The sequence below is a fragment of the Chlamydomonas reinhardtii genome, chromosome 3 (assembly GCF_000002595.2).
Source record: "Chlamydomonas reinhardtii strain CC-503 cw92 mt+ chromosome 3, whole genome shotgun sequence".
NCBI classification, from domain to species: domain Eukaryota; kingdom Viridiplantae; phylum Chlorophyta; class Chlorophyceae; order Chlamydomonadales; family Chlamydomonadaceae; genus Chlamydomonas; species Chlamydomonas reinhardtii.
Window position 1 is genome coordinate 7,310,467 of NC_057006.1, and position 22,446 is coordinate 7,332,912.

Below are 22,446 nucleotides of genomic sequence, written 5' to 3' on the forward strand. Positions count from 1 at the left end.
CCGAGTGCATAGGACTGGTGCGCCCGGGTGCGCTGGCGCACGACGGTGCGGCTGGGACGGTATCGGCTGTCCCAGCCCTCCCAAGTTGTCCTGCGCATTCCTGCTCAGCACTGCTCGCATGCATTCAATCTGCCTCCAGATCCTTTCCGGGTCGGGTTGGCTTGCTGGTGCACAAGCAGCGGGCTCCCGTGCTTGCACGGCCTCCTGGATCCAAACACGGTCCTGCAAATGTTCACGGCGTTTGGTCGCCACGCAATTTAGGAAGTATCGGAAGCAGTATAACTTGAGCCGTAGATTGCTATTTTGCTACTCACATTTTGCCTGGACTTGGCCTGGCTTTACCGAAATGAACTGCATGCTGCGAGGCTTCGCAATTTTGGGCTTGCTCTGCTTCAACGCCGTAGTATCTTCTGCGAGGACTCTGCACGCTGCAGACACCAACGTCGCTGTGATTCAGGCGGCGGACACGGATGTCGACGTGGGCTCAGATGTGGGCTCATGGTGGGGCAGGCGCGTGGAGGTGCTTCTGGCGGTCATGAGCCGCTGCCCCGACGGCAGGTGTGTGTGTGTGTGGGTCCAGGCAGCTAGCAGAACTACGCCCGGACATGGCCTTCGGGCCCACCTGTCGCAGCTGCAAGGGCTTCATGTTGCGGGATGCCTCTGCACGGTCCTGCTGGGCCCTTTCCGATGCCTGGCCACTTAAAGTTATAGCTACTGCCCAGCAACGCTCCGTTTCTCTATGTTTGAACCTGATAGGCTTGAGTCCTGCACAAACCCGGATTACTAACCCACAGGCGTGCAGAGGCGCGCATCAACGAGGTCCTGGCCAAGTGAGTGGCGGCCAATGTGCGGGGTTGGTAGCGTACTCGGTGTCAGTACCGCGCCAGTCATGCCTTCAACCACCTCCAACCCCTAATCCCTCCCGGTTCTTAGTTTCTTTGGGATTACATCTGCCCGCCCGCACAGGGTCCACTCCATCGCCGACGTGCGCCTCATGTACATCGCCGCCAAGAACGAGTCCGCGCAGCCGCTGGGCGTCACCTGCAAGCACGGCGACCTGGAGTGCGCCGGCAATGCGCAGCAGCTGTGTGCCGCCTACTACGGCCGCCACGGCCACAGCTCCGGCACCACTGGCGGCGACCCGTGGACCCGCGGCTGGGACTTCATCATGTGCGTATGTGGGGTGGGGGCTTCTGGGAACCGCGTACCCGAAGTGCGCTGGGCTGCACTGCGGGTAGGGGCGTGGAGTAGGGGGCTGCTCGCACCATACACATGCGGATTACGTATGTGGAGCAACCCGGGAGATGCGTGGGACTGGTCGGAGCGTAGCCTGAGCACAAATGCATGGTTGCGACACCTCGACTCCCGGCCTGCTGGTGCGCGCGTGCTCATCAATTGTAATTGTGTGTGTACGGTACGACACGAGAAACTAATCTCCCGAGAGTGTGTTTGTGTGTCTGTTCCCGCACACAATGCACAGGTGTCAGAACAAGTCGCCGGCTGACATCGGGACTGAGGAACTGGCGGAGCGGTGCTTGCAGGTGGGGGCTGCGGGGCCGGTTACTTTCAGGCGCACTGGGTGTCGTTGCACACGTCACACGCGATGCCCACACAGTCAGCCGCTTCAGGCACATGTGGTTACCCACCGGCCCTGCCCGGTTACCGGCCGTGTGTACAGCTCGTGCGGCTCCAACTCACGTCAATGTCCCCCACGCATCCTGCATCGCGCACCCGTTACAACATGTCGTGCATTCCTCCCCCGTTATTAATTATGAGTGCAACCCACCCACCCACCCACCCCCTCCCCCGCAGGAGGCTGGCTTCACTGAGCACCGCGCCAACCTGACCCGGGCTTGCTGGAACGGACCCGAGGCTGGCCCCATCCTGCGTAAATCGGCCGCCGAGGCCCTCCGCCGCAAGGCCTACAAATCCGTAAGGCATTTGTGTGGACCCACATGCCTTTTTATGATCCAGACCTCGTCGAGGACTAGGCGAAGGAGTGAAGTCATCAGCATGACAACTAACATTACGCCATACGCATGCAGGCCACCATCTTCATTGGCGGCGCTTACCGCTGCACTCACGATGACGCGCAGTGGTGAGTGAGGGCTGGATTGGGCCCGATTGGGCTGACGAGTGTGGGATACGCCAGCAAGGGAGGGAGAGTGGAACCCGTGCAAGCACCCGTGCAAGCACCCGTGCAAGCACCCCGGGAGCGGCCACTGTTGACATCACCTAAGCCAACGCAGCATCGCATGCACAGGACCCTAACCTCTGCTGCTTGTAGCTGAACTCACGGGTGTATGCGCTGATCCTGCATTCCTGCGGGATCCGGGTCGCAGGTACGACTGCCCCGGCGGCTCCGAGGTGGACGACTTCGTGGCCACAATCTGCGCCACCTACTTCCGCTACACCAGCATGTGGCCTGAGGAGATCTGCGGGCCCGAGCCCCCCGACGTATCGCCCACCGCATGAGCCTGAAAAGCATGTGGGGCTGTTGGCTGGTTGCGTGCACCTGGGCTGTGTGCGGCTTGGCGCGCTGGGGGGCAGCAGCCAGGCCCTCGGGCTGTCGCGAGCTGGAGGCTCTTCTTCGCCGCGCATTCCCAATGTTGTCGGGACATAGAGATGCGCACGTTGTAACACGTGAGAAAATACACGTCCCTCAGCAGAGTCGCAGAGGGCCACCCTGGTCGCTTGAGCGGGAAGCGAGGGGCGAAGGCACGAGCGGCCTCGGGCGGAGGGACGTGCGCTGGGCCAAGGCAGGGTCAAAAGGGGTCCAGTCAACGGATTGCGCAAAGTTGCAGAGCATAGACAGAAACAATAAAATATCGCCACGACCTTCATCCGTTCAGCGAGGCGCGCTGACGTCACAGGACTCGGAACTTGCTCTCCGGAAAACACGCGATAGCTTATGCAAGTCGGTGCAAGTGCATTGAGGTTCATAATACCCGACATCTCGCGTGCATCTGTTACCGCTCTGGCAGTCGCAGGCGAGATGCTGCACACGCTTTCGTCAACGCGCCCGGCGCGCGGCGGTGCTTACCATGCGGCAGGTAGCGGCCTCATGCCGCTGAGCATGCTGCGACCGCGGCCGGCGTCTTCAGGTCCGTTCCGGTCGGCAATGTGCAACATCCACAGCGTGCGGGGCGGCACACAGACTCGTTGCTCCCGAGCCCCGCCATTCGAACCTCGTGTCATTGGGCTGTCCTTGTTTGATTTTGCACGGTTACCCTATGACTAGCCTGCTGCCGGCTCCGTCCCCCATGACCCAACCTTCAAAGCCCGCCCCGCTTCACTGCCCCCGCCCCTCACTACCCACCACCCACTCCTGCCACAGGCCGCCTGCCGCTGGGCCCTGGCCCCCTCCCCACCACGCCCTCCCCCCTCCAGCGCCTGCACCTCTACTCCGACCGCACTCACGACGACCCACACCACCCCTCCACCGTCGCGCGCTTCAAGGGCGCCGCGGCTGCCGACGACGGCAGCTCCCAACAGCCCATCGCGCCCGTCTCCTCCAGCGACGCCCCCGCCCCGGGCACGGCTGCGCCACTGGCGCCGGTGCTTCTGGCGGTGGCGGTGGCGTGTGCCGGCAGCTTTGCTTTTGGATTCAACCTGTCCATCATCAACGGGCCGCTGGAGACCATTGCCACTGAGCTGGGCATTGCGGGCAACAAGGCGCTCATGGGGCTGGTGGGTGGTGGGTGGGCGCAGAGGGACTGGAGGGACAGGAGGGGTGGTTGGGAGTAGCTAGTCGGGGCATGGAGAGGTTGCGATGCCAAATGCAGATGGCGTTGCAGTACGTACCGCATCGAATCAATGGCCAAGCGGGCAGGCGGGCAGCAGCCATGCACATGCGCCTGGAACACGCGCCTACTGCCGGCCGGCTCCCATCCTGGATTATCAAGCATCCCCCCCCCGGTATCCACCAGGTTGTGAGCAGCACACTGGCGGGTGCGGCCCTGGGCAGCCTGGCGGGCGGCGGCGTGGCGGACAGCCTGGGCCGCCGCGTGTCCTTCCTGCTGGCGGCCGTGCCCATGGTGGCTGGCCCGCTCATCAGCGCCGCCGCCGGCGACATCAACACCATGGCTGCGGGCCGCTTCCTGACCGGCGCTGCCATTGGCCTGTCGTCGGCGCTGGTGCCCACCTACATCAGCGAGGTGCGGCGGAGAGAGGAGGGGGAGGGGGCGGGGGCCGGGTTGTTTCCGCCATTCCCTCATGTAAGAGAAGCCAGAAGCACGAGGAGGACGAGGGGGAGGGGCTGTTGGCCTCGAGCCCAATGATTTAGGTCCCAATTCGCATGTATCCGCATTAGTCACGGGCAGGGCTTATGCGAATTCAGTTGTGGAGCTAATCCAGGTCGCTGTGATGGTTAGAAGCGGCAGTCGGACTCCTCGATTAACGGAAGAAAACAGAGGCGATCGCGGTGCCCTACCCCCACGCGAGAAAACGGTATTCAGCCGTGTCGTGTCCCTCCCCGCCTGTGCCTCCAAACCCAGGTGGCGCCCACGCGCATCCGCGGCACCCTGGGTGCCCTGAACCAGCTGTGCATCTGCCTGGGTATCCTGGGCGCGCTGCTGGTCAACGTGGTGGTGCCGGCCGCCGCCTGGAGGACCATGTTCCAGGCGGCGGCGGCGCCCGCGGCGCTGCTGGGGCTGGGTGAGGACTGGGAGGAGTGGGAGCAGGGGGGCGGCAGCAGGGGAGGCGGCAGGAGCGGTGGCGGCAGGAGGGGAGGCGGCAGGAGGGGGCGGTGTAGATACCAGCCCAAACGAATCCGAACCCGGGGGCGGCAGTAGGGGGCGGCAGGGGGGCCCGGCTGAGGGGGTTGTGTGGGGATGTGTTTTGGGGTTCTGGGTGGTGGATTGGGTGACGGGCAGTGCAGCTCGGTCCACGGGGCGGGGTATCTGATGTTTTGACGGAGCTGGCACCAGGCGGGTTGAGCAGCTGCGGGCCGCTTTTTTTGGCTCACGCATGGGTTGCCTCCACACCCGCCACCCGCGGTGCCCACCCATTGCTCATGTATGCATGCGTCACCTCTACTTTCCCAGGCATGCTGCTGGGCCCCGAGAGCCCGCGCTGGCTGGCCTCCAAGCACCGGGATGCCGCGGCGCGTGATGCGGCGGTGCGGCTGTGGGGCCCCAGCGGCCCCGCCGAGCTCGACCTCAGCCGCCCCGCAGCCACCGCCGCCGCCAGCGCCAACGCCGGCCGGGCGGCAGCGTCCGACGTGGATGGCGGTACGCCGGGTGGGTGGGGATGGGGGTAGTTCATTCCGATCCCAAAATGAATGATTGCCCACCAAGAACCCATAGAGCGCGAAGGGTAGGGATATACGGTACTGGGGGTGTCACGGAGGAGTCGTGGAGTGGCGGCAAACTGGACACCTGCCATAATGCGTGGGGCGGCCAAGCGCTCACTCTCACACACACAGGCGCACACACTTCACCCTGCTTTTCACTCAACACGCATCCACTCCACCTCTCGTGCACGACTCACCCTCCCCCTTCTTTTGGTTTCGCATACGCATGGATTGGTGGAAACAACCCCTCCCCGATTCTCCCCCTAATCCTCCCCCTTCCCCTTCCCCCTCCCCCTGTTCCTGGATACGTCTTCACTTCGTAAATAACTATGAATGTACCCCCCCCCACACACACACATACACACACACACACGCACACAAATCGTCGGTAACGGTTGATGTTCCGCAAAATGGTCTACCGTCTACCACTTCCTTAACTAGTCATGAATGTAACCCGCCAGGCACTGCGGTGGCTCAGCCCGGCGGCCTGGCGCTGCTGTCCGGCCCCGCCGCCCGGCCGCTGCTGATCGGCGTGCTGCTGTTCGCGTTCCAGCAGTTCGCGGGCATCAACGCCCTGGTCTACTTCTCATCCTCCGTGTTCCGACAGGTGGGAGGCAGAGACTAGCGGCTGCACAGGCACCATGCATGGTATAGGCACATGTGGACTGGGATGGGGCGGTTACTGTGGCCGGGTTTGTTGCTGTCGTGCCCTGAGGCCGCAACCGTCGGGGCGTTGTCTTTTCCGGGCTTTGGGATGCATTTGGGGCCGCGGGGTCTGGGCTGAGGCCTGAGGTGTTCAGGCGGCTCCCCAATCCCATTTTACCTTGAAGGAACAAAGCCTCGCAGGAGAACAGCACCCACGCACAGCAACCTCATCACCCCGCCCCTTGGCCCCCTCCTCCTCACCTCCTTCCTGAGCTGAGCTGCCGCGCACCCCCTACGGTGTGTGTGCAGGCGGGCGTGTCCAGTGACGCGCTGGCCAGTGCTGCGGTGGGCGCCACCAACGTGCTGGGCACCCTGGTGGCGGCCTCGCTCATGGAGCGGGCGGGGCGCAAGCAGCTCATGGCGGGCAGCTTCATGGGGCAGGTGGGGGCGCGGGGGGGATGTAAATACCAGCCCAAACTAAACCAAAACCAACGAAAACGGGAGTGCAGGCAGAGGCATTTGTTGCGAGCGATAATACTTATGGGATGTGGGCCGAGGCGTGTGGGGGCAGGTGGGGGCGGGGGGGGGGCGTGTGTGTGTGTATGTGCGGCTGTATGGGTGCGTACGTGCGGCTGTGTGGGGGCGTGCGGCGTGCGGGTGAACCATGAGCTCACGACTGGAGGATACTGCTATGTGTGCGGGACTCAAGGAACAGACTGATCCCTCTCCTCCCTCCTCTCCCTCCTCTCCATCCCTCCCCCCTCCCTCCCCTCCTTCCCTGCTCCCTCCCTCCTCCCCTCCTCCCCTCCTGCCCCCCAGGCCGCCGCCATGTTCGCAATGGCCGCCGGCTTCAGCCTGCCCGCGCTGCAGCCGTACGCCGGCACCATCGCGGTGGTGGGCACGCTGTCGTACATCGCCGCATTCGCGCTGGGGGCGGGGCCCGTGCCCGCGCTCATCGTGCCCGAGCTCAACCCCCTGGCCACACGAGGTGCGGCGCGGGGGTAGCGAGGGGGAGGATGGGAGAGGTAGTGTACGCCAGCCCCGACTAAAGCACGACGCAGAACCAGGGGAAGTGCTTTCACTGTCTTTGCAGTCCCAGATAGACGGTGGCCAAGAGGGGGCGATGGCTTGCGGTGTGGGTACAGCGGCGCGAAGGCGTACCGGAGAACCGCGGTGTACCGGAAAAGTACAATGCATCACATGAGTGTGCCGGGTGAGCAGTGTCCTCGCCGACCCCCGCCCATGCCACTGCAGGCAAGGCTGTCTCTGCGGCCTTCGTCAGCCACTGGGTGAGTCTTCACCTGCTCGCTGCATTCCTGGTTGCTGGTGCAGCCCGCATCTGCCTGTCAGTGCACCGTCGTGCATCTATCGCGCTACTTGCCTTCCCTGACCGATCTCCCCAACCTCCCTGACCTAGCCCGCCCGCTCCCGACCTCCTCCGCCGCGCACAGGTGTGCAATGTGCTTGTGGGGCAGTCCTTCCTGGCGGCAGTGCAGGTGCGGCCTCAGGGAGCTGAGTGGCGGTGCTAAATGCATGCATGCGGGACATGCACCTCCCTGCCTGACGACGCACTCCTCTGACCTGTTTCCATCGCCTCTATCTGCTTCCCCATCCGTTGGGGCTCGTGCGTACAACCGCCCTCCCACCAATGCAACGCACCCCCTCCCTCCCGCCTTCTGCCACCCCCCAGTCGTACGGTCTGGCCCCGGTGTACACCTTCTTCGGCCTCATGGCGCTGGCGGGGGCGGCGTACGTCAACAGCCAGGTGTGCGGCGGGCTGGGGGGCGGGCTGGGGGCCGGGAGAGGGGAGGGGCCAGGAGAAGGTGAGCTGAGGGGGCTCGGGCCGACGCAGCCGCCACACCACCAAGAGCAACATGCGTGGTGATGGCGGGGTCGTGAATTCGGGAGCGGTCACGTGCTCAAGTCCAACAAAATAGACGTTCTTGCAGACTTGCGGCGACGCCCCGCGGTGAAGCCGAGGCGTGCCTCAAAGGAAGGCTCTCAGCACGGCCTGCCTCTCATGGCCGGCTGCCCCGCGCGCCTCTCACCCTGCAGGTGCCCGAGACCAAGGGCAAGACGCTGGAGCAGATTGAGGCCGAGCTGCGCGCAGGAGCCAAGGCGGCGTAGGCAGTGGGGCATTGAAAGAAGAGGAGAGTAACACAGGTGGCTGCGGCCCACTGGAGGGGCTGGCGCTGGTCGGCGAGGAGGAGGAGGAGGAGGAGGGGACGGGGTGGAGTAGGGCTCTCTGAGGTTGGCGCTGCTTGGCGCGGCGGCTGTTGAGCATTTTGAGGCGGGGGCGCAGCGCAATGTTTCGTTTCATGAATTGGATCGGGGTGCCGCCCGCAAGAGTTTTAATTGCTCACATGCGTCCTGTGTGTGCCGTTGAAGTGTGGGGAATCGTACAGTGCGCCATTCGACTGATGCAAGCTCGTAAGAGGACCTGTTGCAAGAGCGACCACGTGTGTTGGGGAGGGACTGTTGGGAGATACGGTATCACGGAGAGCGGAAACGCGGATAGAGGCGGGTGCCAGACCACGCAAAACACACACACACACTTTCAACACACAGTGTCATTGGCAAGTTGTTAAATGTCAGGAGCCGGCGTGTGCTGGTGGTTCCGGTGACTCCGGTCAGGGCCGTCAGGCACAGCGGCCAGGCGGTCAACTGCTGGGCGCTGACGCGTGGGTCAATGGAACGGAAGTATAGACAATTACTTGGGCGGTCAGGCCTTGTGTCGTCACAGTTATGGGCACAGTCACCAAGCAGTCACCGCCATGCACAATGGCTTTCAGTCCAGGGGCCTCGTGACTTGCCTGCGTCCACACGTGCATCCGAATGCGTCACGGCGGTGGTGGGAATCCACCGCTCACTTGGGAAGTTAGCGCCGGAGCGCCAGGCAAACATCATGTCACAGGCGCGCTCCCCTATCATCATAACAGCATGCCACATCCTTACTTGTGTCACATGCTGTCACATCGGGCTCACCATTTACATCCAACCATGCTCACAATCACACCCGCACGCGGCCTCCGTGCACGCATCCTAAGCCCCCCACGGCCACACCGCCCGCTAGCATGTACAAGCTGGGTAGCATAGGACACTCCGCCAGTTTGGGTTCACAAAGCATTCTCCTGCGCCTCGAAGCACCGTACGACTTGACGCCGCAGCCGCACCCAGCAGCACCAGCAACGGTCGCCCCACGGGGCCGCCCCCGGGAAGCACTTTCTTGCAAGCGCTGGGCCGCCTCCCTTTCTCTGTATTCCCGGGCGACTGGCCCCTGCTGCTGTGCTCCTCAGACATGTTGCTATGAGTGCTGTCAGTGGTAGAAGGTGTTCCAGATCATCTGCATCTGCTGCACCACGTGCACGCCGCCGTCCAGCTGGTGCCCCGCCGCCGCCGCCGTGGCGCCGAGCCCCGTGGCATCCACCACCCCGTCCACGGCGGCGTTGGTCAGCGGCTGCGTCACGAAGTTGCTCACGGCGTCCTTCACGAAGTGCGCGCCCACCTGGTTGCGTGCAGGGGAGGGAGGGAACAGAAGGAGAAGAAGGAGGAGAGGGGTAGGGAGGGCGAGGGTGGGTGGATGGGGGTAGGGTAAGTGGGAGGAAGACGTTGCGGGTACCGAACAGACGCGGCATACGGCACGCCGTGTTACAGCAGATGAGGTCGCTGTGCACGCGCGGCGTGGTGGTCGACGATGGCCCAGCACCGCCCCTTTCCGCTCGCTGTACGGCCTACGCAATCAATTTGCCCCCTCGCGCGCCTTCTCCTAAGCCTCCCCTCCTCCGCACCTGCTTGATTCCCAGCACCACCGCCAGGATGGCCGTCCAGTCCGCCCCGGGCGCAACGTCTACGAACAGCTCACTGCCGGAGCCGAAAGCCACCGTTTTGATCAGCGCCTCCACGCTCTTGACCGCCACCGCCACCAGCTGGCCCTCAGGGTTGACAATCTGCGTGTTGGGGAAAGAACAAGGGAAAGCGGAAATGTGGCTTGTGCATGCACGCGTTGAAGCCGACAAAGTGGAAGTGCGGGGTCGGTTGTATGACAGTGCGTGCTTGCAAATTTCCCATCTTTCCATCTCCCGGTACCCCTACCTGCATGGTGCGGCCGTACAGGTCCACCAGCACCCTGTGCGGCGGAAACGGCAGTTGGTTGGTCGATTAGATTGGCCGTTCGGTTGGAATTGGATGTGCTTGCTGAAAATGATGGTATTACCGTTGACGGTCAGCACATGCCTGTGACAACTTGGACTGAGACACCGCTCGCCCACCCCGCGTCCACGACCCACCCACCCCCACACGCACGCACACCTGTAGATCACGTCCTTGCCATTGCCGCGCCGCACCGCCAGGTTGTGGCGGATGCTCATGCTCTTGAGGCGGGACTCCTTGCCCACGTTGGCAAACGTCTGGTGGCCGCTGGCGTCCTGTGCGTGGTTCCAGCAAGAAGAAGCGTGTTTGTGTGTGCGCGCCGTAGCGATGGATTGCAGGCGGACGGAGGCATGCATGTGTAATGGCTGGAGACGCGTCACGTCGGTGGGCAGCCGTGCCCATGGGCGCAGCCCCTGGCTACACCCCTGCCTCCCTCCCAAGCCCTGACGCCCCTGCCGCTTTGGCACAGCCATCCTCCGTCATGGCCTCGCTGCTCCCCCCGGCACCCGCACACAGACGGCTGGGTGGTCTTGAAGGCCAGGAGGCGACATGTGAAGCAGGCTAGTTGGGTGGTGCTAGCTAGCGATGCGCGCCAGAAGCAGCACTTGCGCCCTCGCCCCATTCTCAGGTTCGGTTTGGTTTAGGCTGGGATCTACACTCCCCTGGGACCCCGCACCTGGATGTACTGGCGGCCGTGCATGGACATGGTCTTGGGCCGGATCTTGAGGGGGGGCATGCCCGCATAGCCGCTCAGCTGGCACACGCTCTCCCACTCGCCCAACTGGGAGGGGAGGTGGTGGCGCAGGAGGCGCAAAGGGGACACGACAGGGAGTAGGTAATGGCCGCAGGTGGCGCCATGCGACACCACCCGGTGGGCGCACACCCGCCGGGAACATGCACGATCTCTGGCGGGAAGGCACTCATGCTCAACTCCTCAAGCTCAAGACCTAGCGCATATGACCTGAGCTCGATTCCCCGTGCGCATGCGCCCTGGCCCTCCTGTAGTGTGATGAGCCCACTCAGCCCAGCCGCCGCCGTGTCCCTCGCCACCCACAATCAAGTGCTCCACCGACACGCATCACTCCCCGCCACACCTTGTTGTTGTGCGCATTGACGGTGTTGCTCAGGCCCAGAGGGTCCAGGCTGTCTGTGCGTGCGTGTGAACGCGATGGGTAAGGGCGAGGTGCATGGAGGCGTCAGCAGCGATTTGGGGTGTCTTGTATCCGTTACATGGCGACGACATTTCATCCTTCATACCAGTGTGTAAACAGCCCACGAGTGAGATGGCAGTGACGCAACAGGGTCCTGAGCAGGCGATGCTCATGCGCCGAGTATCAGGGTAGCGCCTCGCCAGCCGGAGACTCACTGTAGGGGTTCTTGCCGAAGTGGCACTGAACGGCGACCAGGCGGCCGTGCTCGTCCCAGACACGGAAGTCGTCCTTTGACAGGTGAGCCTTCTTCATCACAAACCTACGCGTACATCCGCACACATGTGTGAGTGCAGGTGAATACCGTCGGTGTGTGTGTGTGTGTGTGTGTGTGTGTGTGTGTGTGTGTGTGTGTGTGTGTGTGTGTGTGTGTGTGTGTGTGTTCATTGCAAACGTGAAGGCGGTGCCTTTGCCGTTGCCGGGGCTAGCTCTGAAGCGTTGAGTGGAAGGCAAGGGAAAGTGTGTGTGCGTGGGGCGAATGTCGGCGAGGGCAGGTCAGGGACACCGAGAGCCGGGAGGTTCTCGGCATGGTGTCGGACTGCAGGCCCGGGAGGCTGGTGAGCTGGGCGCGATGCATAATGGCCGGAGTAGCAGAGCTGCGGGGGCCCTTGAACGGTGGATTCGCGAGCGGGAAAGACTGGCCGAGCTGCCGAGCTCCCGGCACACAGCGCTCACCGCTTCGGTTTGCCTGCGGGGACGAACTGACGCCCGATAACCAGGCCGGAGCCTTCCTTTTGCGGCACCAGCTGCGGGAAGGGAGGCCCAACCGCGAGCTGCGCGCGCAAAGGACACAGGCATCGGCTTGCGTTGGTTAGCCGAAGAAGCGCGCGACAGCAGCTGCGCTTTGCTATGCGGGCACATGCTTGCCTCGATAATGAAATTCGGGTCGCATTGGGCCGCGTGGGCCATCTCTGAAGCCATTTCTCCCTTTCTGACTACTTCAAGTGTTCGCTACGAGTTTGGTTTCGGCGAAGCTTGGTCTCTCTAGTTCGAGGTATTATTACAGTGGCGAGCTACAGAGGCATGCCTTTCTGGGGTATCCTGCGCCTTAAAAAGGCGTGTGGCATGATGCATCACATTGCAGTCGAGTTTGACCTCACAAGAAAGGCCGCTATGCTTGTCCGTCACATGCCGTTAAGCTTCTCATTAGAATGGATGATTATAAATGCAGTTCTACAACAGCGATGTCGAGTTCTCGTTGCCAACGTGCTCTGGACCCCAAACCTTCACACCCAGCCCCACACACGACCGTCCAACCCTAGTGCTCGCCCACGTCGCTCACGCCTGCCTCGCCTGCACCTTCGTCCTCATTCCCGTCAATAGCAGCAGCGGCCTCCTGAGGCACGTCCGACTGCGAGCCATTGGGCTGCGACGTCCTTTTGCCCGGCCGCACTGGGCGCCGCACCGGAACTCCGGCCGCCTCCGCAGCTGCGGCTGCTGCAGACGCATTCCCCGCGCTTCCGGGCTTGCCAAAGGAGCCACCCGCCCCAACTCCGGCTGCAGCCGCCGCGAGCACAGCATCCATGGCCGAGCCCCGCCCTACCGGCGCACTGCCGTTGCCGCTGCCCCGGCTGCCGCCCCCGCCGTGCTGCAGCGCCCGCACGCCCGCCGCGCCGCCTCCCACCGCCGTCGCCGAGCCGCCGTCACTCACACGGCTTGCACGGCTTCCGCTGGTGTTGTGCACCAGGACCCGACCACCAACCCCAGCACCGGCGTCATCGTCCTGCGCCGCAGCCGGCGACGCCACGCGCGCGCCCAGTGACGGCTGCGACGTGAAGGAGTTGTGCGTGGCCACAGAGTCGGTGTGTTGCAGCCGCGGCACCACGCCGCCCAAGCCGCCGTCGCTGAGTCTGCCGGCGCGGCTGCCGCCTTCGCCACCGTGCGGCTGCTCGTTGCGCTCCTCGTGCAACTCCTTCTCGAGGCCGTGGTGCTGGACGTCATCATTATGGTCATGATCAACATGGTCATGATCAGCATGGTCGTGGTCGGCCGCGTCATGATGAAAGTCATCCGAGTAGCCGTCGTCCTCATCATGGGCAGCCGACGCCGCACGAGGCGAGTGCGGCGGCGACGCAGCCGTGGCCGCGGCTGCCGCTGTCGCCGGAGGCGACGCGGCTGCGCCGCGCTGCGAGGAGCCGCTGTGCGCAAGGTCGGGCAGGTGCGGGTGCAGGTGCGGTCCGCCGCCGACCAGCATGCTGGCGCCGCTCTCCGTCGGTACGTGCTCGCTGTGCCCCGGCATAGAGCGCTCCCGCTGCCGCATCGGCCGCCGCGCCGCCCCAGCTTCCGCCTCCTCCTCCTCGCCCATTGACGCCGCCATCTCTGCATCAGCCATGGACGGCAACTCATCCATGCTAAGATCAGGGAGGTGGTTGTCGCTGCCGCCGCCGCCGCTAGCACCCCGGCTAGCGCCGCCGCTTGCACCGGCGAAGCTGCCGCCGATGGAACTGCCCTCCTGCGCCGCCGGCTGGTTGGTCCGCATCAGCTTCTCGCCTTCCCGCCCCCGCCGCAACAGCTTCTGCATACCGTCTGTGCTACGCCGCGCCGTGGAGCGAGGGGCGGGCGGCGGCAGGCCGCTCGGGTGGGCGCCATCGCCGTCAAGCGAGGGGTTGCGCGCAGCGCGCGCCGCCAGGCCGGCGGCTGCCGCCGCCGCGCCGGCAGACGGTGCCTGCGGCGGGTGCGCGCTGCGTGCCTGCCGCTCCGGCGGCCCCCCGGCGGCGTTCCGACCGCTGCGCACCCGACCACCACCACCCCCGCCACCCCCACCCCCGCCGCCGCCAACCCCGCCAGGCCCCGCGCCGGCCTTGTCCGCCCCCGGCCGCGTCTTTGTGGACGGGCTGGGCAAATGGTCGCCCCGCAGGATACCAGGCGAGGGCGGTGGCCGCAGCGGCGCAAGGTGCGGCGGGTGGCCGCGCCCCATGCCGCCGCCTCCTGCCGGCGAGCCGTGGCCCTCATGTGGGTCGGGGCCCCCGCTGAAGAAGCCGTTGTAGCGAGGCTGCTGCTCCCGACCCTTGGGCCCACCGCCGCCGCCCGCACCCGACGGCGACTCGAAACCTAACCCATACACTGACTGAATGGCAGGCCCCCGCGGCATACCGGGCCCGTTCAAGCTCTCCAACCGCCCGTACGGCATCATGCCGCCGCCGCCGCCGCCGCTGCGAGGGCCGCCCATTCCAGGTGGCAGCGGGATGCCGCTGCGGCCGGTGCGGCTGCCGCCGGCGCCGACACGCAGTTGCGCCTGGAAGCGCTCCAGCTCCTCATACCCAAACCCACCGTCGTAAGCCCCGGCCCCGGCCCCGCCGCCGCCATCGCTGGAAAACCGTCCTTCCGCAATGCCCCCTCCTCCTCCCCCTCCTCCTCCCCCGCCGCCGCCCGCCCGGATGCCGCTGCCGTGCGGCCCGGGGTCGGTGTGCCCGCGCCGCAGCACCTCACTGGCGAGCGGCTTGGGCAGCGCGTCCGGGATGGCGTTGAGGCTCTTGGGCACCAGGTGCGTGTTGATCACCACCGTACTGGCCGCGTACTGCTCCATAGACTCCCCGGCGCCCTGCATGCCGCCGCCCAGCCCCAGCATGCCCAGTGGCCCAAAGCCCAGCCCGCCCGGGCTGCCTCCGCCGCCACCACCGCCGCGGCCTCCGGCGGCGGCCCCGGCTCCGCCGGCGGGGTTGGGGCCTCCGGCCAGCAGGGCCTTGACCCGCTGCAGCTCCCGCCAGGCGTCGTCCCGGTCGGCCAGGGCGCGGGAGGCGTCGTTGGCCAGCTTCTCCATGGCGGCGGCCTGGCGGGCGAAGTCCTCGCGCATGCGGACCTGCTCCTCCTGCGGGGTGGGGAGTGATATAGGTGAAAAGTGAAATGAGCGTACCGGGCATGGAAGCTGGGCTGAGGGCGAGTGACGAGCGCTGGCGACGCGTGCTCTCGTCAAGGTGCCCTGGCACGTGCAAGCACGGGATTCAAAGGTTGGGAAAGCGTTACCAACGCACCTGCAGTTGGTGCAACAGCCCAGTGACAGTGTTGCCACCGCCACCGCCGCCGCCGCCACCACCACCACCACCACCGCTAGGTCCACCAGGGCTGCCGCCAGGCCCGCCCAAGCCACCGCCTCCACTGGGCTCTGCCAAAAGGCCGCCGCCGCCGCCACCCGCGTAGGAGACGCCGCGCTCCCGCCCTGCTAGCCCGCCTGGCCCGGGCCCCGGAGATGGGGAGCGCGGGATCAGCATGCCTGGCCCGGCATCTGGCATGTCGTCTGGCCCTGCATTCGCATAACAGCAGGAGAGATAGAAAGCGTCATGTGGACGTCAATGTGCGTGTGTTTTTTCGGTGTGTGGCCAAGTATGTCTGCCAAGTATATCTGCTGCTTGCAGGTGCTATGGGGCTGTGGGCGCGCTGCTGTGTACACCGGCCCGGTGCTCACCTGCCATGCCACCTCCTCGCCGCCCGAACTGCGCTGGCAGCGGCGCCGGCCCCAGCGGCGGCCCGGGCTGCGGCGGCTGCGCCAGCGGCGGCAGCGGCCCGGGCGGCGGCTTGGGCGCATCCAGCCATGAGGCATCCACAATGGCGCCCTTGCCGCGCCGCCGCGGCCCTGGCCCCGGCGGCGGCATGCCGCCATTCACGTCGCCCATAGGCCCCATGCCCATGCCCATGCCGCCACCCACTTGCATGGGCTGCTGCGGCGGCGGCCCGCCTCCCGGCGGCCCACGCGGCGGCCCGCGCGGCTGGTTCATGTTGTCGTAGTAAGCCTGTGTGGGACACGGCAGCAGCCAGGGCGGGCACATTTCGTTTGCATACGTCGTCTGCATTTGCCTTCAAGCACCCATGGCGTTGTTTCCGCCGCCTGAGCCCCGCCCCGCCCCAGCTCCCGCTCCGCCCCAGCCTACCCAGTACCCATATCGCTGCCATGCCCCGCCCCTCCTCACCTGCAGGTCCGCCTCCTCCTTGAGCCGCTCCCGCTCCCGCTCCGCCCGCTCCCGCGCCTGCCGCTCCTTCTTCTCCCGGATCTGCGCCTCCAGGTCGGACTGCAGCCGCTGCCGCGCCTCCTCCGCGTTGCGCCGCTGCTCGTCGCTGGGGCCGGCGATGAGGTCGTTCATGGCAGCCATGAAGCGCCGGTTGCCGGGGCTCACCGGCGGGATGGCGTTGGGCGACAGCACGGCCCCCGGCGCCACAGGCGGCCCGTCCATCGGCAAGCCGCCGCCCCCACCGCCGCCCATGCCACCGCCCGGGCCGCCGCCAGGCCCCATCATCATACCGCCGCCGGGGCCGCCAGGACCGCCGGGGCCGCCGGGGCCGCCCCTAGGCATGAGTGTGCCGCCGTGTGGCGAGGCGCCGTCGGGCCCCATCATCATCATGCCGTGCATGGGGCCCATGCCGGGTGGGTAGGCGCCCGCGCCACCACCCGGCACCTCCACCGTCAGCCGCTGCTGCGGGCCCGGCGGGGGCGGGAAGCCTGCGGCAATAGAGGCGTCCGGAATTTGAGGACGCGGTACCAAGCTAACGTGTGGCAGAACCCGCTGTCTCTCCGCTCAATGCAACTCCATGATAAACGGCAAGGCGTAAAGCTCACCGACCGTGAAGCCCAGCCTCGCCCCGTACCCTGCACGCACGTACCTCCCGGCGACGGCGCCATGCCGCCCCCCGGCGAGCCCCGCCCCGGCCGCGCCCTCAGGTCTGCCACCGGCCGCCCGAAGTCGTCCCGTAGCGGCTCGCCACCGCCGCCCCGCCGGTGCGCCCGCGCCGCCGGGTCCCAGGGCGGCGGCGCCTGCCGCGCGCGCGCCTCCCACTGCTCCTCCTCCTCCCGCCGCCGCCGCACCTCTGCGTCCTTCGCCGCCTGCCTGGCGCGTATCTGCTCCTCCAGCTCCCGGCGATACGCCTCCTTCTTAGCCTCAGCCTCCATCCGCGCCAGAGCTCTTGGGTCGGCATTCGCAGCGCCGCCGCCACCTGCCAGTGCGGCGAGGCCGCCGCCGCCGCCTGGCGTGCCGTAGGAGCCGCCGTTGGGCGTGCCTGCGACACTACCTCCGCCGCCGCCACCACCCATGCCAGGAGGTCCGCCATATCCCTGCATGCCGTTTGGCCCGTTGCCAAACGGGCCGGGCTGCTGTTGCTGCCCCCGTCCGGCGCCGAAGCGCGGTGGGCCGCCGAGGACTGTCCCGTTCATCGCCAGGCTCATGCCCAGGATGCCGCCCTTCAGACCGCCGCCGCCGCCGCCTGGCCCACCGGCCCCCATGCCGTGACCCGGCCCCATGCCGCCTCCACCCGGCGAGCCCAGCATTGTGCCGAAGCCTCCCTGCTTTTGTTGCTGCTGCTGCTGCTGCTGACCATGCTGAAAATGCTGCTGCTGTTGTTGTTGCTGCTGCTGCTGCTGCTGACCATGCTGAAAATGCTGCTGTTGTTGTTGTTGCTGGTATTGCTGCTGCTGGTACTGCTGCTGCTGCTGTTGGTTCTGCTGCAGGCCCTGCCCCGGCATTGCGGAGATTACGGTGAGCGAGGCCTCCGCCTGGCCTGGCGCCTGCTGCGGCGGAGGCGGCAGCGTGCCGGGTATCGCAAAGACAAACCCGGGGTAAAAGTTGGGGCTGTCCGGAAAGGTCTGGTTCAGCATTCCGCCCTCGCCTCCAAACGTGAGGTCATCGCCGCCTCCGCCAAAGCCGTTGTCGGCTCCGCCGCCCAGCCCAGGAATGTTCCGGGCGTCGAAAACCTTCTTATTGCCCTGGTCTGTGAAGATGTGGTTACGCCGGTTGTTGTTATTGTTGTTCCGCTGGTTGTTGACAGGCCCGCCGCCCCCGCGGCCGCCCCTGCCGTCGCCCCTGCCCTCGCCGCGCCCGCCGCCGTGCCGTTGCGGCTGCTGCTGCTGGGGCTCCGAGAAGGTGGAAGGTCCCTGCAATAGGTAGTGACCGGCTCAGCCATGAGCCCAAATGATGCGTGACCCCCATGCGGTATCTCGGTTTTCCCCACTAGCCATGTCGACAGGATGAGGTGGCCGTTCACCTGTATTCCCAGGGCCTCCCGCTCCCGCTGCAAGATCCTGGTGTTTTCCTCCGCTTGTCGAGCTGTTGGTGCAATTGGAAGACGGGGAAGTTGGGTGCGTGAGAGAAAGCAAGAGCCATGGAAGCAAGGCAACTGAAAACAGGGATGCCAAGACGTGCCGAGTCTCTACCCCAGCGCACAACCCCCCGGCACGCCCCTGACACGGCCCTGACACGGGTTGCAGTCGCGCCCCTTCCACCTGCAGTCCAATCCAACACCCCTTCCATCTCGGCAGAAGCACTCACTAAGCTGCGCCAACATTTCCGCTTTGGAAGCCAGCACTTCGTCGTTCCTCCCTCGCCGCTGCCCGCGCCCGCCCTTGTTGGCATTTTGGCCTGGCCCTGTAGGCAAAAAAACAGTGAGCTCTAGCCCACTTCGCGAGCATATGACTGCAGCTCTACAAAGCAATGCGGAGGGCTCACCCCCGCGTGCCGGTCTCTTGTCTCCCCGCGGAGGCGCAATATAGACCATTGTGGCCGCCTGAGCCCAAACGTTGCAAATTTAGCGCTATGGGCCGCGTTCAAGCTTCTCTTCTATTCGTCGACTTGTGCGCGTCCCCATCTTGTTAAGTTGGTATTCTTTTGATTGTTATACTGTAGTGCAACCTGGCAAAACGTCTTTGCCCGTGGTCAAAGCCCTTTGAATGGGCACGCGATGATGCAGCTCTCCTTTGGCTGGACTTTTGCACACCCATTCACTTCTTTCAGTTACAGCATATAAGCATGAAACCATAGTCTACACAAAAAGTAGAGGGCGTCTGTCACTCAGTCACCGCTCCACTGCACGCATAAATGTTTTTGCTGAAGGCCTAGAATGTTTGTATGTTGTTTAGGCCCGCACACCCTACCGAGCTCGCCTGATGAGGGCACTCGGGTTAAGCGTAAGAGCTTAGATGTGGCAGCAACCGAGGAGTCCGAACGCGTCCCCGGAAAGGCCGCATCCACAGCCCACGGCAACAATGGCTATAAAAAGCTGCAAATGTATGAGGGCCTTCTGCCTGGGCAGCTGCCTGACTCTCCTCGTGACGCTGAGGGCTTGGCCAGTATCCTCGAGGGCCCCGCAAAGGGCAGCGCGGTGTCGCTCTTAGAGGACGGGTTAGCAAACGATGGGCGCGGGAAGTCGTTCTTCGCGGCGTCATGCGCCCACGCAACTGCCGGGGGCAACGGGCAGCTGGCGCTAGTCGTGCCGCCCCACCTCCTCCCAGCGGACGCGGCGGCCTTTGACACCGACTTCCGCGGTGGCGAGCAGGTGACTGCTTTGCCCTCAGTCAGCAGCAACGGTGCCTCGCATGGGCAATGCCGGGGCAGCAGCAACAACACGGGGCTGTCCAGCGGCGAGCCCGGGGCCGCGAGCGGCTTCTCGCCGCTGGACCTGATGCTCCTGCCGGATGGGCCCATGGCACACGCGGTGTCACGGAGAAGCGGGAGACGGCGACTGCATAAGCTGCACCGAATACCAGCGCTCCCAGCTCTGCCTCCGGATGACAACGGGTCGGCGGAGCAGGGCGAGGGCGGCAGCAGCGGCGACAGCACCGTCAATGCCTCGTCCGGCCGACCACCAGCAGCGTTGCGGGGCATCGTGCCGGCGGCGGAGGCAGGGCCAGGGTCACGGGAAGCCGCAGCAGCAGCAACACCGCATTCAACTTTGGCGCTGCATCGATTGCAGCGGGAGCTGGCGGTAGCGGCGCAGCTGCCACGCGACTGCGCTGTACTGCTGCTGCCGTACCGCGTGTACGCGCAGCCAGACCTGGTGCACGTGGTGTACGACGGCGCGGGCGAGGAGCTGCTGTCGTACCTGCGGCAGCGGCAGCGGCTGCCGGAGGCCACGTGTCGGGGCGTCATGCGGCAACTGCTGCAGGTGAGGAGTTTGCAGCCGTGGGGCAAAGGAACTGCGCAAGGATTGTACAGGTACAAGTGGTTGTACGCGACAGCGACGCTAAGGCTTCACCCAAGCGTACACGGCCAAACTTTTCGAGCTTTCTACATATTTATGTACATGTGTATCTGCAGGCGCTGGCAGCAATGCATGCGCAGCGCTGGGTGCATCGGAATCTGAGCACCGAGACGGTGTGGGTGCTGGAGGACCACAGCGGAGAGCCCGCACCCACTATGCGGCGGGACGCGACGGTGCGGCGCCGCGAACCGCCGCCGCCGCGGCTGCGCGTGAAGCTAGGCGGTCTGACGCACGCGGCGCAGCAGGCCGTGGACCCCAGCACGGGTGTAGAGACGCCGCTGCGCGACCTGGTGGGCTGTGCCTATCACCTGGCGCCGGAGGCAATCAGCGGCTCCGGCTACGGCCGGCCAGCGGACGTGTGGGCGGCGGGCGTGCTGTTAGCAATGCTGCTGACGGGGCGGGCGCCCTTCCCCGGTGCCAATGAGCTGGAAGTGATGACACGGGTGATGGTGGCCACCACGCCGCCGCCGCCGCGCTCGCCGATGCGGCAGTCGCACGAGGGGGCGGAAGCCGGCGGTGAGGGAGCAGGGTCACGGCAGCAGGAGCCACCCTGCGCCAGCGACACTGGTACAGAAGGCGCAGCGGCAGCGGCAGCAGCGTTTGCCACCTCACCCACACCATCGCCGAGCGGCGCGCAGCGGCAGCTGGGCGGCTTTGGCGGCTACACGCTGCGCCAGCGCGCGGACGGCAGTAACAGCGGCGAGGTGCCGTTTCGGGAGCGCGACGCGCTGCAGGAGATCATCGTGCAGGCAGCGCTGGAGTCGGGAGCGAGCAGCGCGTGCCGGGAGTGCCTGGCAGGTGAGAGCGGGATCGCGGACACGGGCGTGTGCAGCCAGTAGCATAGTAGATGGTGTACACCATGCATAGATCCTACCGGGACCCCATGGCATACTGGGGAAAACCGGGCGTGAGGGTGGGTCACGGGCCTGGCCACGGACGCATCTGTGTCACCATACGTAAGTCATCCGGGCGCTGACAGTCCATTTTTTTCACCGTGTTTCTCAGGCATGCTCACATCAGATCCCACACGGCGGCTGAGCGCAGCGGCACTCCTGAAGCTGCCGTGGTTTGAAACGGACGAGGATGCTGGGGCGGCACGGCCTGCGTGAGACTCCCCTGCAGCGGCAGGTGTTCAACTGACTTGAGAGTACGTGATGAAGCGCGAGCGCATGTAGAGCGTGGGTGCCTATCGCGTGTGGCGATGACGGCAATGCCTATGGTGTGCTTGGCATGACGTGTGCGGCAAGTGCAATGGTGAGGTCAAAGGCGCCGGCACCTCCTCCGTGCTGCACCGAGCAGCCAAGGCTGCGTGTGTCATCATCATGGCCAACGGTCGAGTTGGTGGCATTACGCATCTTTCCGAGTTGCTGCAGTTGTGGAGAATGAGGAAGCATGCACAAACACAACGTGACTGCACATCTGTGTCATGTACCAATAGTTGGTGACGGAGTTGGACTTCTTGATTCTAGAATGCATGATGAACCTAGGAGGCCCAGGGTGTTGCTTGATTCAGCAACGTCCTGAACATAAGGCCATAAATGTTTATCGCTATGGACTTCAGCACCACTTTGCCAGTGTCAGGCTGAAGCATCTTTTTGACTTGGTGCAACATGTGGTGGTGCGTTACATGGTCTGGCGGTGGGGGCTGGAAAGGGCTTTCGTGGCTTGCATGGGATGGCTGTGGCGTTGATTATGCGGCGTGTCTCTTCCTGTGTCGCCTGACTCCAAATGACGTGCAGGTATGATCAACTGGGGGTGACAACAACCCGATTTAAATGCGAGCGACACTGCGGGATTATCTTTAGAAGTAAGCGTGCTTGCTTGTTCAATGCTGTTTGGGGGATTCATAAACTGCGTATGTATGGCCCTAATACCGTGGGGGCATGTCGCACCCGTGGAGGGCACTGTACCTGACGGTGTTGGCGCAGCGCATAAACCGATGCACATCAACAGCGCAAGGTTTGCAAACTGCACCGTTGCTCGAGGATGGCGCATGATGGCGTGCGGGGGGTGGGGCCGGATGCTACAGCTGCTCGCCCTGCTGATCGGCGCCAATTGTAACAGAAGGGATCCTGGGCTGTGCCCAGAAGCCGCCGCGCCGCGCAATGCATTGGCTCTCCCTACCGTAACCGTACCAGGTAACATGCGGCAAAGAGACGACACTCTGCCAGGCCTTCCGCGCGCAGGCATCCC

At 65.1% G+C, this 22,446-nt stretch overlaps 5 protein-coding genes across 5 annotated transcripts; 3 read left to right on the forward strand and 2 right to left on the reverse strand.

Moving 5' to 3' along the window:
• Window positions 1-268: 268 nt before the first annotated feature.
• Window positions 269-2,652, forward strand: CHLRE_03g206850v5 (uncharacterized protein). The gene is made up of 7 exons (XM_043061518.1): window positions 269-558; window positions 795-830; window positions 967-1,170; window positions 1,481-1,541; window positions 1,813-1,932; window positions 2,046-2,098; window positions 2,343-2,652. The coding sequence occupies exons 1-7, from the start codon at window positions 347-349 to the stop codon at window positions 2,473-2,475; spliced, it is 819 nt and encodes a 272-aa protein (XP_042926457.1). The 5' UTR covers window positions 269-346; the 3' UTR covers window positions 2,476-2,652.
• Window positions 2,653-2,817: 165 nt separating this feature from the next.
• Window positions 2,818-8,529, forward strand: CHLRE_03g206800v5 (uncharacterized protein). Its single transcript, XM_001693125.2, has 12 exons — window positions 2,818-3,104; window positions 3,338-3,690; window positions 3,930-4,157; window positions 4,497-4,656; window positions 5,046-5,231; window positions 5,755-5,900; window positions 6,248-6,379; window positions 6,758-6,926; window positions 7,193-7,227; window positions 7,390-7,434; window positions 7,629-7,703; window positions 7,994-8,529. Exons 1-12 carry the CDS (start codon window positions 2,996-2,998, stop codon window positions 8,063-8,065), a joined length of 1,710 nt encoding a protein of 569 aa, XP_001693177.1. The 5' UTR covers window positions 2,818-2,995; the 3' UTR covers window positions 8,066-8,529.
• Window positions 8,530-8,531: 2 nt separating this feature from the next.
• Window positions 8,532-12,237, reverse strand: CHLRE_03g206750v5 (uncharacterized protein). Its single transcript, XM_001693269.2, has 9 exons — window positions 12,163-12,237; window positions 11,971-12,068; window positions 11,454-11,557; window positions 11,182-11,234; window positions 10,764-10,868; window positions 10,247-10,362; window positions 10,031-10,064; window positions 9,727-9,885; window positions 8,532-9,443 (listed from the first exon to the last, which is right to left on the reverse strand). The coding sequence occupies exons 1-9, from the start codon at window positions 12,202-12,204 to the stop codon at window positions 9,255-9,257; spliced, it is 900 nt and encodes a 299-aa protein (XP_001693321.2). The 5' UTR covers window positions 12,205-12,237; the 3' UTR covers window positions 8,532-9,254.
• A 46-nt stretch (window positions 12,238-12,283) lies between these two features.
• On the reverse strand, window positions 12,284-18,877 carry CHLRE_03g206700v5 (uncharacterized protein). The gene is made up of 8 exons (XM_043061516.1): window positions 18,723-18,877; window positions 18,546-18,641; window positions 18,262-18,323; window positions 16,888-18,151; window positions 16,200-16,726; window positions 15,698-16,022; window positions 15,267-15,535; window positions 12,284-15,103 (listed from the first exon to the last, which is right to left on the reverse strand). Exons 1-8 carry the CDS (start codon window positions 18,769-18,771, stop codon window positions 12,554-12,556), a joined length of 5,142 nt encoding a protein of 1,713 aa, XP_042926458.1. The 5' UTR covers window positions 18,772-18,877; the 3' UTR covers window positions 12,284-12,553.
• Window positions 18,878-18,997: 120 nt separating this feature from the next.
• Window positions 18,998-22,326, forward strand: CHLRE_03g206650v5 (uncharacterized protein). The gene is made up of 3 exons (XM_001693126.2): window positions 18,998-20,157; window positions 20,310-21,051; window positions 21,259-22,326. The coding sequence occupies exons 1-3, from the start codon at window positions 19,114-19,116 to the stop codon at window positions 21,360-21,362; spliced, it is 1,890 nt and encodes a 629-aa protein (XP_001693178.1). The 5' UTR covers window positions 18,998-19,113; the 3' UTR covers window positions 21,363-22,326.
• Window positions 22,327-22,446: the final 120 nt, after the last annotated feature.

Coding starts and splice junctions, on each gene's coding strand:
- CHLRE_03g206850v5 (XM_043061518.1), top strand. CDS start 347: ATGAACTGCATGCTGCGAGGCTTCGCAATTTTGGGCTTGCTCTGCTTC. Junction 1,933..2,045: donor GCCGCAAGGCCTACAAATCC/GTAAGGCATTTG, acceptor ATACGCATGCAG/GCCACCATCTTCATTGGCGG. Junction 2,099..2,342: donor ACTCACGATGACGCGCAGTG/GTGAGTGAGGGC, acceptor TCCGGGTCGCAG/GTACGACTGCCCCGGCGGCT.
- CHLRE_03g206800v5 (XM_001693125.2), top strand. CDS start 2,996: ATGCTGCACACGCTTTCGTCAACGCGCCCGGCGCGCGGCGGTGCTTAC. Junction 4,657..5,045: donor CGCGGCGCTGCTGGGGCTGG/GTGAGGACTGGG, acceptor CTACTTTCCCAG/GCATGCTGCTGGGCCCCGAG. Junction 5,232..5,754: donor AGCGTCCGACGTGGATGGCG/GTACGCCGGGTG, acceptor GTAACCCGCCAG/GCACTGCGGTGGCTCAGCCC.
- CHLRE_03g206750v5 (XM_001693269.2), bottom strand. CDS start 12,204: ATGGCCCACGCGGCCCAATGCGACCCGAATTTCATTATCGAG. Junction 10,869..11,181: donor TCAATGCGCACAACAACAAG/GTGTGGCGGGGA, acceptor CTCCCCTCCCAG/TTGGGCGAGTGGGAGAGCGT. Junction 10,065..10,246: donor GGCAAGGACGTGATCTACAG/GTGTGCGTGCGT, acceptor TCCGCCGCACAG/GGTGCTGGTGGACCTGTACG.
- CHLRE_03g206700v5 (XM_043061516.1), bottom strand. CDS start 18,771: ATGGTCTATATTGCGCCTCCGCGGGGAGACAAGAGACCGGCACGCGGG. Junction 16,023..16,199: donor AGGAGGAGGCGGACCTGCAG/GTGAGGAGGGGC, acceptor TGTCCCACACAG/GCTTACTACGACAACATGAA. Junction 15,536..15,697: donor GCGAGGAGGTGGCATGGCAG/GTGAGCACCGGG, acceptor ATGCGAATGCAG/GGCCAGACGACATGCCAGAT.
- CHLRE_03g206650v5 (XM_001693126.2), top strand. CDS start 19,114: ATGTTTGTATGTTGTTTAGGCCCGCACACCCTACCGAGCTCGCCTGAT. Junction 20,158..20,309: donor TCATGCGGCAACTGCTGCAG/GTGAGGAGTTTG, acceptor GTGTATCTGCAG/GCGCTGGCAGCAATGCATGC. Junction 21,052..21,258: donor GTGCCGGGAGTGCCTGGCAG/GTGAGAGCGGGA, acceptor CGTGTTTCTCAG/GCATGCTCACATCAGATCCC.